Source organism: Mobula birostris, chromosome 24, assembly GCF_030028105.1.
Source record: "Mobula birostris isolate sMobBir1 chromosome 24, sMobBir1.hap1, whole genome shotgun sequence".
Lineage (NCBI taxonomy): Eukaryota > Metazoa > Chordata > Chondrichthyes > Myliobatiformes > Myliobatidae > Mobula > Mobula birostris.
The window spans coordinates 49224609-49239547 of NC_092393.1; the positions used below are offsets into that span (position 1 = coordinate 49224609).

Genomic DNA, 14939 nt, shown 5'->3' on the forward strand with positions numbered 1-14939 from the left:
AAAAATAATCCAGTGAGCAGCAGTTCTGTTGGCAACAATTCCTTCTTAATGAGAGAGGTCAGAGGAAAAGGGCCAGACTGGTTCAAGCTGATAGGTTGGTGACAGTAACTCAAACGACCACACATTACAACAGTGGTGTGCAGGAAAGCATCTCTGAATGCACAACATGTCAAACCTTGAAGCGGATGGGCTACAGCAGCAGAAAATCACGAGCATACACTCGGTGGCCACTTCATTTGGTATCTACTGTACCTAATAAAGTAGCCACCAAGTGTAAAGGACTCCAAACTAACCGATCTGGTTGACTAAACTGCTTCTTCACTTCAGGGACAATTAGGAAAAATAACTGTCTACACTGCCAACAATACGCACAATTCTGTGACCAAGTAAATACCTTCTCAAAAAATTAACTTACAAACAATTATAGTTGGGGGGGGCAGGTGAAGTACTACCAGGCACAGAATATGAAAATAAAGCTTATTTAAGTTTTTTTTTAATTGATGCACCCGTTTGTTTTCATAATAAATAGTTCCTAGCATCCATTCCAATACACTTTGTAAATGTGATAATACAATCAAATGTCTCACAATAATAAGTGGTCAGTTTTACCACCTGGTCAATGGAAAGGATAAACTATTAGACTAATAATATACAGTACTGTACAGTGGTCTAAGGCACATATATATAGCGAGGGTGCCTAAAACTCTTACACAGTATTATATATTAAGTCTTTCATTTGTTCATTATGTGCTGTGTCATATGATGTAGCAATCATAGTCTTCCATCCCTTACGTCTGTGATTGTTCTTGACAGATTTTTCTACGGAAGTGGTTTGCTGTTGCCTTCTTCTAGACACTGTCTTTACAAGATGGGTGACCCCAGCCATTATCAATACACTTCAGAGATTGTCTGCCTGAGGTCAGTGGTCGCGTAACCAGGACTTACGACGTGCATTAACTGCTCGTGTGACCATCCACCACCTGGGCTTCACATGACCCTGATCAATGGGGGGGGGGTGAAAAACAGGGGCTAAGCAGGTGCTACACCTTGCCCAATGGTGACCTGCAGGCCAGTGGAGGGGAGAAGCACCTTACACTTCCATTGGCAGAGATACATCTCCACTCTGCCACCCCAATGTCTTTCCAGTTACTAAAATAACACAATACCATTGCGCTAATACAAAGCTAAGTACTCCTAATTCTGTTTCCCACCTACCTTCCTATTTTAACCAATACACAGTAGTGTGTAAAAGTCTTAGGCAACCCAGAGATAGATAGACACAGACACACACATACACACACACACACACACACACACACACACACACGACTTTTGCATAGTATTGTAAACAGAAAGAGCTGGAAATGGTCAATGTGCAGAGAGCATCTATGAAAAAGGAATTAACAGCAATGTTCCTAGTCAAAAGCAGTCAGAGCTGTGAAAGCAAGAAAACAAACTAATTTCCAAGTTGCAGATAGTTGGGCTGAGGGATAAATAGGAGAAAGGATAACTCTTATAAATGGTGGAACCTTGTTGAATGTGGCGGAAATTGACAAAGGAGACCTGGGGTGGAAAATGAGGACCACAAAATCATTCCAATACTTTCCCAGTTCCGAGGAGGGCGTTTGGCAGAAAATGCTAACTGCTGTTTCTCTCTCTCTGTCTCTCTCTAGATCTGTCTAACTTGCTGAGTATTTCATACATTTTCTGATTGTAATTCATCTTTTAAGTTTGTAATGATGGTTTCATTAACACAATGAAGCAATTTGATCAAAGAAGCTTTAAGCACTTTGCAACAGAGGGAACTTGGGCTGATACGGGAATAAGTATTGCACAAAACGCAACCAACAACTCTTAAAGAAAAGAAAAGGTCTTCCAAATTCAAAACAAAAATGTGTTCCTATCCCCATCTTTTAAGGCTGGTTCTTAAGTCAAAGGCTACCAGAAAAATTAGCTATGCGACTGCATAACTGACATAATTTCCACACAGACCAGTTATCTTAAATTAGAAATGCAGTCTCCAGCTTGCCCTCATTTGTAATAAGCTGCTTGTTTATTGAATTACCTCTGCACGCTATAAATAACACTTTTACGGGCTGCCTCTTTTAAGACAAATTTGGGTAAAGGAATGTGGAAAAATTGGTCTTGTGACTGCCACAGAAAGCGAGAATATTTTAAGAAAAAAAAAAGTAGAGGAACAGAAAAAGCCAATAAAGTTCATCTGGAATGAAGTACAGACCTGATAAACAACAATCAGAAAGCAGACCTAATACTGTATCAGATATCATGGAATTTACACGCTGATTAGGAATTGACCTTACCAGGTCAACACATTGTAGCAAACTCTCCACATACAAAACACTGTGGGCTAGAACTGCCTACTCACATTTACTAATCGTGCATTCCTGAAATAAAAGTTCACCAAATAACGTAACATCTCCTCTCTATCATAAGTACACGCTACTGACAAGAAAACTTCTATCTCATACAGCACATGCTGATAACTTTGTTTGAAAGCTGCCCATGTGCACTGAGAATGGAAAAGAGATTTAAGTATATCACATAAACACACAGTGAAATGCATTAACAACCAACACACACAACAATGTGCTGGGGGAAACCCACAAGTATCATCACACGTTCTGGCGCCAACATAAAATACCCACAATGCACAGCATCACAATACAAGCGGCAGCAACAACAACAAAGCAAGCCCCTTTCCCACCCCCCATCCACTCAAACCCACAGAGAGGCTTCCAACCCCTGGAACAGCTACAAAGAGCTCCTTGCTCTAGTGTCCTCTCTTTAAACAGCCTCACAAAGTCTCTCACCAAATTTTAGTCCTCTTGCACCAAGATGCTTTATTTTTTAATCTTTTGATACAGCACGGAATAGGCCCTTCCGGCCCTTTAAGTCACGCCACTCAGCAATCCCCAGATTGAACCCTAGCCTAATCATGGGACAACTTACAATGATCAACTAACCTACCAAATGACACGCCTTTGGACCGTGGAAACAAACGGGAGCACCCGGACGAAACCCACGCGGTCACAGGGAGACTGTATAAACTCCTCACAGACAGCAGTTTTACGTAGCTCAGAGTCTATGTTTTTTTTCCCTACCTCGATGGGAGATTTTTGCTGCCTTAAAGGCACTGTAGAAATGGAAGCTGTTGCCGTTTACCAACATCATACAAATGAGCTGACAAAATTCTCCTTGCTGCTTTAGAACATGCTTTGGTTAAACAAGCTCAGTTCTTCGCACTTGCAATTCAATCACATATTTGTTTAATTATCTTGAACCAAAGTTCGAAGTAAATTTTATCACAGTACACATACAACCACAAGATTCATTTCCCTGCGGGCACAGTCAGCAAATCTATAGAATAGTAATTATTAACGGGATCAATGAAAGATCAACCAGAGTGCAGAAGACAACAAACTGTGCAAACGCAAGTATAAATAAGTAGCAATAAATAAAGAGAACATCAAGTAACAAAATAAAGAGTTCTTAAAGTGAGATCATTGGTTGTGGGAACATCCAAATGATGGGCAAGTGAGTGTAGTTATCCCCTTTTGTTCAAAAGCCTAATTGTTGACCTGGAAGTGCAGGTCCTGAGGCTCTTGTACCTTCTATCCGATGGCAGCAGTGAGAAAAGAGTTTAACCTGGGTGGTGAGGATCTCGGACGATGAATGCTGCTTTTCTATGGCAGCGTTTCATATAGCTGTGCTCAATGGTTGAGAGGGCTTTACCTGCGATGTACTGGGCCAAACCCACTACCTTCTGTAGGATTTTCCGTTCAAAGGCATTGGTGTTTCCATACTGGGCTCTGCTGCAGTCAGTCAGTAACACTCTCCAGCACACGCATCTGTAGAAGTTTGTCAAAACCATATCCTTCAGGAATGAAAACCTTGCTGGCATGACACTTACAGAAACCTGACTGAAGAGTTCTGGGCTGGCTAACATTTCCTCTCCATCATTTCCATGCATTGTTAATAAATGGAGGAAGGACTGCTCGTTATGTTAGAGCTCCTGACAAGGACATGCTAATACAGATAAACATGGTCAGCAGCACCCAAAGGAGCAGAGATTTATACTCAGCTGTGCAATAAAACAACCACCACGTGTGGCATTCCACTTCTCTAACAGTTTGTGGGGATTCCTACTATCCTATCAAGCTGGATGACGCTGGCCCTCACCTATGGCTTTGGTGTCCACTCTCTTGGACGAATACAGAAGGTCAGCGTGAATCTCGGCCTACATGACCAAGTATGAAGGGGAGGGAGGAGAAGATGGTGGCACCACGCAGTGTGCGCGGCCGTTCCCAGTGAATTTCCATTATGTGTAACTAGGGGCCGTGCACGATCTGGATTTCATGGAGACAGCCGTGAGAAGTGCAAAGGAACATCTGGAGTAACTTCTGAAATGCCTGCTTCGCTGCCGCTGCTACTGTGCGATCGAGAATCTCCGGAGACGAAGGCCCCTAATCCTCGGCTTTGCCTATTGCCGGGGCCGGGGTCGAAGCGCTCGGCAGAGATGGTGCTTGGTGCTCGGTGTCGGAGAGCTGATCGGAGGCTCGGAGTTTTCAGACGGACTCGGAGTCGGACTGTGGTCGGATGCTTCCAGGATGCTGCATCGGCAAGTTGGCAGCGCTGGAGGTTCACCGTCTGCGTGAGATGATGGGACTTTTGGGAGACTTTGAGACTTTTACTGTGCCATGGTCTGTTCTTATCAAATTACGGTATTGCTTTGCACTGTTGTAACTATATGTTATAATTATGTGGTTTTTGTAGTTTTTAAGTCGGTTTGTCATGTGTTTTCATGATAGCATTCTGGAAAATCATTTTATCATTTCTTAATGCATGCATTACTAAATGACAATAAAGGGGACTGCGTGTCCTCATAATCATAATAATAATAATAATAATCATAAGTAGGCCCAACCTGAACCTTCACCCATCCCAACCAATCGACATGGCCACTCTCTCCAACATCCAAGAACCCTCTCACCAACTGGAATGATTCAAGAGCAGTAACTTGGCCCCAGGCAGTGCCTCCTGAGGTCTGATCTCCGGAACACCCGGACAGCCTTTCAACAGCTCCCTAATACAACTGTTTATAAAGGCCAGGGCATGTATAACAAGTTCAAAATCTTTAAACAATGACTTGTTCGTTATGCGCCGTGTCGTATGACGTGGGCCACCAGGACTTTCCGCGACCATGACTGTTCTTGGCAAATTTTTCTACAGAAGTGGTTTGCTACTGCCTTCTTCTGGATAGTGCCTTTACAAGTCAGGTGACCCCATCCAATATCAATACTCTTCAGAGACTGTCTGCTGGCGTCAGTGGTCGCATAACCAGGAACTGTGATACACACCAGCTGCTCAAATGACCATCTACCAGCTGCTCCCATGGCTTCACATGACCCTGATCGGGTGGAGGGGACGCGGGGTGCTACACCTTTCCCAAGGGTGACCTGCAGGTTAGCAGAGGGAGAAGTACCTCACACCTCCTTTGGTAGAGGCATATCTCCACCCCAACAGTGTAACATCTAAAAATAACACATTTAATTAAAAGCACCTTAAGTCGTAGAAATTAGCCAAATACATCAACAAATAGAAAAAAAACTGTCTAACTTTTCTCTCAGCCTCAATATTCCCCATCCAGATGAGTGGGGTTAAATTCCAATCACCCTGGCAGAAAGCTCAGGGGTGGGGGTTGGAGGAGCAAGATGCCAGGTGCATCTACGCCTTTGTCTCCAGACTGCAGTGAAGCAGGAACCGGGCATTGGCTCACCTCTGACCTTCGTGGAATTCATTGCCACAGACAGCTGTACAGGCCTAATCACTGGGCAGAGGCTGACAAGTTCTTGATTAGTAAGGGTGTCAAAGATTATGGGGAGACAGCAGGAGAATGGGGTTGAGTGGGATAGCAGATCAGCCTTGATGGACCAAATGGCCTAATTCTGCTCCATGGTTTATGGGCTCTGCAGTGCAGAAGACGAGAAGCTGCCTGCACAACAAAGAGGCAGCCACCCAGTGCCCCACGAACCATCAGTAATCAGAAGGAAGAACCCATCCCAATCAAGTGCACGCCATTGTGTCACGCCTTCACAATGTGCAGCCAAGGGGAGGTTTCTACTCCATTGGGAGGAGGTGTGGGGAGGGGGGAGGGCCTCACTAACCAATGTTTAATGCCGACAACTTTTGCAACAGACTTATCATAACTTAATATCCTATTCGGGCACTTTACCCAGGACACACAGTACTTTGGACCTTGCGCAATGCGTGGACTGCCAGCTGGCACTGAAAAAATTCAAGAGTACGGGCAGACTCTCTTCCAGCACCTTGACCGGAAGGTCTGAGCTCCAAACCTGCCCCTGCTGTTTTTCACGTTGCCGTTTCAGACTTGAGGAAGGTATGGTACAGACTGGAGTTAATTTGCTACATAATTATTTGGGTGAGTTAGTGCAGCTACCGTTTCCGGGAAGGGTGCAGCAATGGTCAGAGAGTTCATGTCCTTCCCAGCTTCCTCGCCCATCAGATTCAATCGTCGGCCGCCCTTCGTTACCTCCACCTATCATCTCTCAGGCTCCATTTCTATCTCCACTCTTCCTTCCTCCATCTACCCATCACCCCTCCTCAACCTGGATCCACCTATCACCTACCAGGTCTTGCTCTCCTCCTTCCCTTCACCCCCTTTGGACTGCCCCTCTCTCTCCTCTACCTTTAATCCCAAATGAAGAATCTTGACTTGAAGCATGACCTGCCCATTTCCCCTCCACAGATGCTATGTGACCCACAGAGCTCCCCCATCTTGTTTGCTGGTCCAGGTTCCATTGTCAGTCATCACTTGGGTCTCCCGGATTTCCACACCGAGGGAGCCCAGGGCATGGCGCACAACAGGAAAACCAGGCCAAGTGGAGAAAGTACAACCAACAACCACCGACTCAAGTCACAATTAACACACCAGGGTCAAAGGCCACGGCCCCCTTCTTCCGAAGTGACCTACAAGCCAGACGCCGTTCAGCAGACTGCCCCTACCTTGACGGCCATCAGCGTGTCACTGGGTGTGTGTCGCATCTTTTCCACCACGCCATAAGCGCCGCGGCCCAGCTCCGAGAGTGGCTCCAAATCATCGGCTTTCACCTCAAAGTTCTGTGGAAACAAGCACTCGAGTTTAGTAGCCGTCAGTAAACAGCGGCCGGTAAGTACAGTTCAGGCCAGTGGAGGACCGTCTCAACTAGACCAGGTGGTGAATAAAGCAGATGGGAGCATGGACATTGGACTCCCAGTGGACAACACACAATGGAGCACGCACAGTATGTCTCCATCAAGGCCAATCACTACCACAGCAGGTCGGTTGTGGGAACGTGACGAACCCGCCTGCAGCTGATTGACATCGTGGTGAGTGGCTCTCACGTGCAGGGGGTGCTCTCTTTTGGTGAAGGTTTTCGAGTGCACGTGCTGTTCATCTCACGGGTCCGGTTCATCGTTCACACACTACAAGTTGCCCTGTGTGTACTAATATTACTCAGAAAAAAGTTTAATTATACCATGCCATTGTCGTTCTTGCTCTGCGCATACGTAACAGTCAGACAACGTGGTTTATTTTTTAAGGACCTGGATATTACAACACTATAAAAGCAGAGTTCTGAAGTTGCTAATGGGGAAATGGTGAGAATTACAATCAGTCCAAAGAAATCCAGATCAGCTTAAGGCTAACACTGCAAAAAGTTACATCCAAGGTGCAGTGGGGATCTGGTATACAGATACTGCAAGTAATTAGGAAATTTCACAAGAGAACACTGGGAATTGAAAGCAAGGTTAGGAGATAGTGGTTCAGGTTTATATTGGATTGATGAAACCTCGTCTGGAGGACTGCCTTCCATCAGGATTTCTTTACTTAAGGAAGGATGTGAATGTTTTAGCAGTCCAGAGGAAGTCTACTGGGCTTGATCCTGGAATGGCACACTATCCCATGAGGAAAGGTTGGACATGCTAGTCTTCAATGTGCTAGAGACACAACACGCTGCAAATGTAGTGGGTCAGATGATTAGACAGCATCCGTGAGGGAAAAGGACAGACAACATTTCAGTTTGAGACCCTTCATCTGGACTGGATTTGGACCAGTCAAGATGGAGGGTCTTGACCTGGAACACTGGCTGCCTGTTTCTCTCCGCAAATGATGCCTGGTCCACTGGGTTCCTCAAGCATCCTGAGGTTGATCTTGAAGTTCAGAAGAGTGGAGTTGCCTTCATTGTAATGTAGAAGATCTTCAGCTCTCAGGACAAGATGGAAATGGAGAGGACCACTCCTCTGGTGAGAGAATAAGCGTTTAAAAATAAGGGTGCCCATTCAAGATAAACGAGCATACAGAACTGTGCAAAAGACCTTGGCACATATATATAGCTGGGGTGCCTAAGAATGTTGCACAGTACTGTATATTGTTTAAAATGAGAAGGTGGTTGGGAAACAGAAATAGAGTACTTAACTTTGTATGAGTTCAGTAGTATGAAGTGTTATTTGGTAACTGGGAAGACAATGTACAGTAGTGCGCAAAATTCTTAGGCACAGGACAAAGTATCTTTGCAGCTGTCTTCCTCAAAGAGCTCTTGAAAGTTTTTAAAGTAAAGGATGACAATTTATTGATGAGCTAGGTTACTGTGGGTGGACAGGAACGCTGGGAGTGCAATCCCATCTTCCAGTCATAGAACAATACAACTCAAATACATGCCCTCTGGTCCAACAAGTCCAAGCCAACCACACCACAGTGCCTGCCCAGCTAATCCCAATTTTGTGTGCTCAAGCTCATATCCCTCCCAGCCTTGCCCCTCCACATACCGACTGAAATGACACTACTGTACTGTCTCAACCTCCTGCTCTGGCAGCTCATTCCATACATTTATCGCCTTCTGTATGGAAAAGTTGCCTCGTGGGTCTCTTCTCCCCCTCACCCTAAAATTATGCCCTTTAGTTTTGTGTTCCTCTATCTCGGAGAAAAGTCTGCTATCATCAACCTTAGCAGTGCCTCTCGTCATTTTAAACACTTCAGTGAGGTTGTCCCTCATTCTCCCACATTCTGAATGATCGGGCATAGGTTTGCAGGGCTGAATGGTTCACTCCTGCTTCCAATTCACATCTTCCTAACCAGTGGCTTGCTACTCTTTGGGAACATCCCAAGCAAGCTGAAACCTACTGTGACAAGAGTACACATAGATTAAGATGTTAGCTGTCCTGTGCTGGCACCAGTGGGATCAGCAGTTGGTCTGCCACCCGTCTTCAGGTGAGAGAGAGATAAGGAAAACAATGGAGCAGCATTTGGAGATGTTAATGAAGGGGAAGGAGAGCTGTCAAGATCGGCTCCCCCTCTGAACCCCGAACTGTTTGAAGTGATGGACAGGCGATACCCCAGCAGGGGGATAAAAAGGGACAGGTTCGCTAAGGCAAGACACACGACACCACGAGGTAACGGGACCCTGGAAGCGGTGCGCCTCCCACAAGTCGGTGGGAGTTTTTGGAGGGCTGACGCGGGACCAAGCCATAGACGCACAGGGTGGAAAGGTGCGATCGGCAGGAACCTGGTGTGTATCCGCCCTTGCCTGGGTGCCAGGTTCACCGCAGAGAAACGATCGTATCTGGAAACGGAGGGGTCACGGTCGGTGACCTCGGAAGACATCACAAAGGGCTCGCCCGAAAGCTGACTGCGAAGAATATCGAAGGTCTGTGTGGAAGCCGTTTGAATATTCATTCGTTTTTGCTCTCTCTCTCCTTCCCCCCCACTGTCCATCTCCCACGGCAGTGATTACTGCGAACTGAACTTTGCGTCACTTTGAAACTGGTCATTTACCCCTAGACAATGATAGAGCTTGATTGATCCTGTTATCCAAATTCTGTGTACATGTGTGTTTATCATTGCTGAACTGTTGCATTTATTATCCTTTTGATTAGAGTACTGTGTTGCTTGTTTCTTTAATAAAACTTTCTTAGTTCTAGTAATCCAGACTCCAACTGAGTGATCCATTTCTGCTGGTTTGGCAACCCAGTTACGGGGTACGTAACACTACCAAATATTGAAAGGTCTAGATGGAGAGGACAATTCCAGCAGAGGGAGAGTCTAGGACCAGAGGGCCAGCCTCAGAATGAAAGGATTCCCCTTTAGAACGGAGATAAGGAAAAATTCCTTTCACCAGACAGTTGTGAATCTGTGGAACTCATTGCAACAGATGACTGGAGGGGGCGAGTCATTGGATATATTTAAAGCACAGTTTGATGCACTCTTCGTTAGTAAGGGCGCCAAAAGTTACAGGGAGAAGGCAGGAGAATGGTGTTGATGCTGAGATACATTTTAGGATGCGCTGGTGTAAGCTGGGGTTAGATAATACATCAGCCATGATGGAATGGTGGCGCAGTCTCGATGGGCCAAATGGCCTGATTCTGCTCCACTATCTTAAGAGCAGAATCCTAAATGGTCTAGGTTCAGAGGTAATTTTCAGGATTCAAGAATCAAGTTCATTTATCACATATACAGTGAAATGAGCAATTTGCAGTAACAGCCAACACACTCGAGGGTGTGCTGGGGGCAGCCCGCGAGTGTCTGGGCACACTCCAGCATCGGTTTTCAATTACTCAGGAAGTTTCCCTGCAGTCTGCGGCAAAGTTGCTTCTGGTCACCAAAGGGAGCGTGAGTGTTGAAACCCATCCCTCCCCCAGCTCCACATCCTCTCTCCCCCCCCCCCCCCCAATCAACCTTACTTGCCCCCATTTGATGCTCCTGAGATCAGGCTCCATGGACTAACAGAACCAACCATCAGAAGTCAGCAGCTAACACCACAGCACAAGTTACCAAAAGTCAACTTCCCAAAATGCTTTGACGCAAAAGAAAGCAAAAATTTATTTTTAAATATCTCTAGCAGAATGGTTGGCATCCAAAAAAGAAAACTGATAGGATTTCCAGAGCTAGAGCCCCGATGGATTCCAACATTGTAAGAATATAAAAGATTTCAGCCAATCCCACGAAAACGGACACAGGGCGTCTGTCAACAGAGAGGCAACTGACAGAACACGTTTGCAGACCAACTATTTATACACGTTCACATCCGGAGACCCTGCCATAACTCAGTCAGTTGACAGGTCAGACACTGCTTCATCCTGGCAGAAGCTGTGTGCTGCATAACACATTATGTATTACGATGTTGCCAGGTGAGGTGACAATCCCTTAAGTCGAGGGGATGATCGCTGTTAAGTAACAAGAGTTGGCCAAGGTCAGGTCTCCTGGGACAAGGACAGGCAGAGGCTGCAAACAATATCTGGTCCTTGTGACAAGATTGGTGTGGATTCCAACTGTACAATTCATTCCAGATCACACTGCTTCCAAGGTATTGTTCAGGACAAAAAGGCAGCTATCTGATCTTAAACAGTCCTGATGGAGGGTCTCGGCCTGAATAATCGACTCCATAATTCCTCTCCACAGGTGCTGCCTGACCTACTGAGTTCCTCCAGCTTGTGTTTTTGTGTAGCTAACTGATCTTCTAGTACGAAAAAGTGACAATTATCAGAAAATAGGCTATTATAAGATGGTGAATTATCTTAAGTAGTGAATAACTTATGTTAACTAGTCAATTTTATGTTAATTATCACAAACCTAAAAATATCCAGATGCTAAAATCCAAGCAACACACACAAAATACTGAAGGAACTCAGGAGGCCAGGCAGCATCTATGGAAAAGAGGAAACAGTTGATGTTTTAGGCCGAGACCCTTCATCAAGGACCCGATGAAGGGTCTCGGCCTGAAACATCAACTTTATGTTAATTATGTTAGTTTCTGATGTCAAATGGCGAGTTTGCTTTGATCAAATCTCCAGAGTGACCAGGCAAAAGAGCACAACTTACGTGGTAACCCCGCAGGCCTGCCCCGCAGTGGATTTGTCAGCGGATCTCTCTCTCACTCCACACACACTCACACAATCACATACACCCCTCTGACGCTTTAGGCTCCACCAGGATCCCATGAAAGGGGCAGAAACTCAAGATTCCTGAGGGAATTGATGCTCCCTCTTCCAGAAGAGAGTGTCACAAGAGGCCTCATCTGGTCCCTCAGCTGGCCAATATTTATCCCTCGCTCAACATTGCCAAAAGTCAACTCTGACAAGGAATCGAGATCTATAGTGAAGTGGTGGGGGCAGATAGATTAGGGATATTTAAGAAACTCTTAGACACATGGATGATGGGAAAATTAAGGGGTATCTAGGAGGGAAGGGTTAGATTCATCTTAGAGTAGGTAAAAGATCGGGACAACGTCGTGAGCCGAAGGGCCTGGACTATGCTATGATGTTGCGTCTTCTCTTTTCTATAAGACTAAAATGAATTGTTATTTTAGCAAAATCTGCAGTATTGAAACACACATATCACCAAAAGGAACTAAGGTGAGCATTTAACTTCTTAGAGCAGGTTCTGTGTGCTTTTTGGGTATCCCAACACTTCTTTGAGTTTCTGCTCAGGCATTGTGCGATACATGGGCTGAACCCAACTCATGACTCTACAGTGTAGTCATGGAGCACTGCTGCCCCCTCGTGACCACACAGCTCCACTGAGTCAAGGCTAGATTATCCCCAAATGCTAGCCGCCACAGTCCTGCCCTTTCCATGTGCTAACTTAAAACACAGATCAGCCCAGCGCAGGAACAGGGCCCGTCGCCCACAGGTCTGCACCGATCCAATATAATCCCATCTGTCCGCGCTCAATACCACAGTAGCGGTGCAGTTAGCGCGGCTGGAGCTCGGGGTTCAACTCTGACGTCATCTGTACGGAGTTTGCATGTTCTCCCCCGTGAACTGCGTGGGCTCCTCCCGGGCACACTGCTTTCTTCCCACATGCTAAAGACGCATGGGTTAGTAGGTTAATTGGCCACTGTAAATTGTCCTGCGGTTAGGGTGGGGTTAAACAGCTGGGTTGCTAGGCAGCATGGCTCACTGGGTCAGTTGGCCCCGCCTCGCACGAACTTCTAAGTAAATAAATAAATAATAACAGAAGCTTTGTGAATACTCATTGATCAAAGGCCAAATGTCTGAATGCCCAGGCCTGAATCAGAACCCACTGGTGGCTGGAGGCCAAAAAAAGGACAGCCTGTCTTGAGGTTAGACAAGTGTGCAAGTACCTTATAACACCTCAGCATTACATCCTTCCTTTTATATTCTAGTCCTCTTGAAATGAAATCTAACATTGATTTGCCATCATTACTACTGATCCAACCTGCAAATCAACCTTTAGCGAATCCTGCACGAGGATTCCCAGAGTCCATTTGCATCTCGGATTTCAGAATTTGCTCCCCATTTAGAAAATCGCCCTTATTCCTGCTACCAAAATGCATTTCCAAGTTACACACAGGGAAGTTCCCCACTTTACACTGTCACGCAGCCTTCTACAATCAGAGTTAAACCTTAAGATTGAAAAGACTGCCTCATGGGTTACAGAGAAATCTTCAAAGTCTTTCTGAGAAGCAAAGTGCACATTCTGTTCTACTTTAAGCAGGGAATAGGGGAGCAGCCCCCTCAAGTGGTCAAAGCAAGCACTGCAGCAAAAGCACCTACAGAGATTCCAGTCCCTGTATACTTCCATCCCCCATCAGGAAGGTCTCAAAGCTCTCCGCTTCTTTTTGGATTCCAGACCCAATCAGTTCCCCTCTACCACCACTCTGCTCTGTCTAATGGAATTAGTCCTTACTCTTAATAATTTCTCCTTTGGCTCCTCCCACTTCCTCCAAACTAAAGGTGTAGCTATGGGCACCCGTATGGGTCCTAGCTATGCCTGCCTTTTTGTTGGCTTTGTGGAACAATCTATGTTCCGTGCTTATTCTGGTATCTGTCCCCCACTTTTCCTTCGCTACATCGACGACTGCATTGGCGCTGCTTCCTGCACGCATGCTGAGCTCGTTGACTTTATTAACTTTGCTTCCAACTTTCACCCTGCCCTTAAGTTTACCTGCTCCATTTCCGACACCTCCTTCCCCTTTCTAGATCTTTCTGTCTCTATCTCTGGAGACAGCTTATCCACTGATGTCTACTCTAAACCTACTGACTCTCACAGCTATCTGAACTATTCCTCTTCTCACCCTATCTCTTGCAAAAATGCCATCCCCTTCTCGCAATTCCTCCGTCTCCGCCACATCTGCTCTCAGGATGAGGCTTTTCATTCCAGGACGAGGGAGATGTCCTCCTTTTATAAAGAAAGGGGCTTCCCTTCCTCCACTATCAACTCTGCTCTCAAACGCATCTCCCCCATTTCACGCACATCTGCTCTCACTCCATCCTCCCGCCACCCCACTAACAATAGGATTCCCCTGGTCCTCACCTACCACCCCACCAGCCTCCGGGTCCAACATATAATTCTCCGCAACTTCCGCCACCTCCAACGGGATCCCACCACTAAGCACATCTTTCCCTCCCCCCCCTCTGCTTTCCGCAGGGATCACTCCCTACGCGACTCCCCTGTCCATTCGTCCCCCCCATCCCTCCCCACTGATCTCTCTCCTGGCACTTATCCTTGTAAGCGGAACAAGTGCCACATATGCCCCTACACTTCCTCCCTTACCACCATTCAGGGCCCCAGACAGTCCTTCCAGGTGAGGCGACACTTCACCTGTGAGTCGGCTGGGGTGATATACTGCGTCCGGTGCTCCCGAAGTGGCCTTCTATATATTGGCGAGACCCGACGTAGACTGGGAGACCGCTTTACTGAACACCTACACTCTGTCTGCCAGAGAAAGCAGGATCTCCCAATGGCCACACATTTTAATTCCACGTCCCATTCCCATTCTGACATGTCCATCCACGGCCTCCTCTACTGTAAAGATGAAGCCACACTCAGGTTGGAGGAACATCTTATATTCCGTCTGGGTAGCCTCCAACCTGATGGCATGAACATCAACTTCTCTAACTTC

The 14939-nt window shown here is 46.2% G+C and overlaps 1 protein-coding gene across 2 annotated transcripts in view; it reads right to left on the reverse strand.

The window, feature by feature from the left end:
- map2k6 (mitogen-activated protein kinase kinase 6) overlaps window positions 1–14939 on the reverse strand; it is a 128108-nt gene that overhangs the window by 61320 nt on the left and 51849 nt on the right. For both annotated transcript variants that reach the window (XM_072242155.1, XM_072242156.1), the window contains exon 4: window positions 7045–7158. In XM_072242155.1, coding sequence (XP_072098256.1) covers window positions 7045–7158 — 114 coding nt within the window. The remainder of the gene's footprint in view (window positions 1–7044; window positions 7159–14939) is intronic.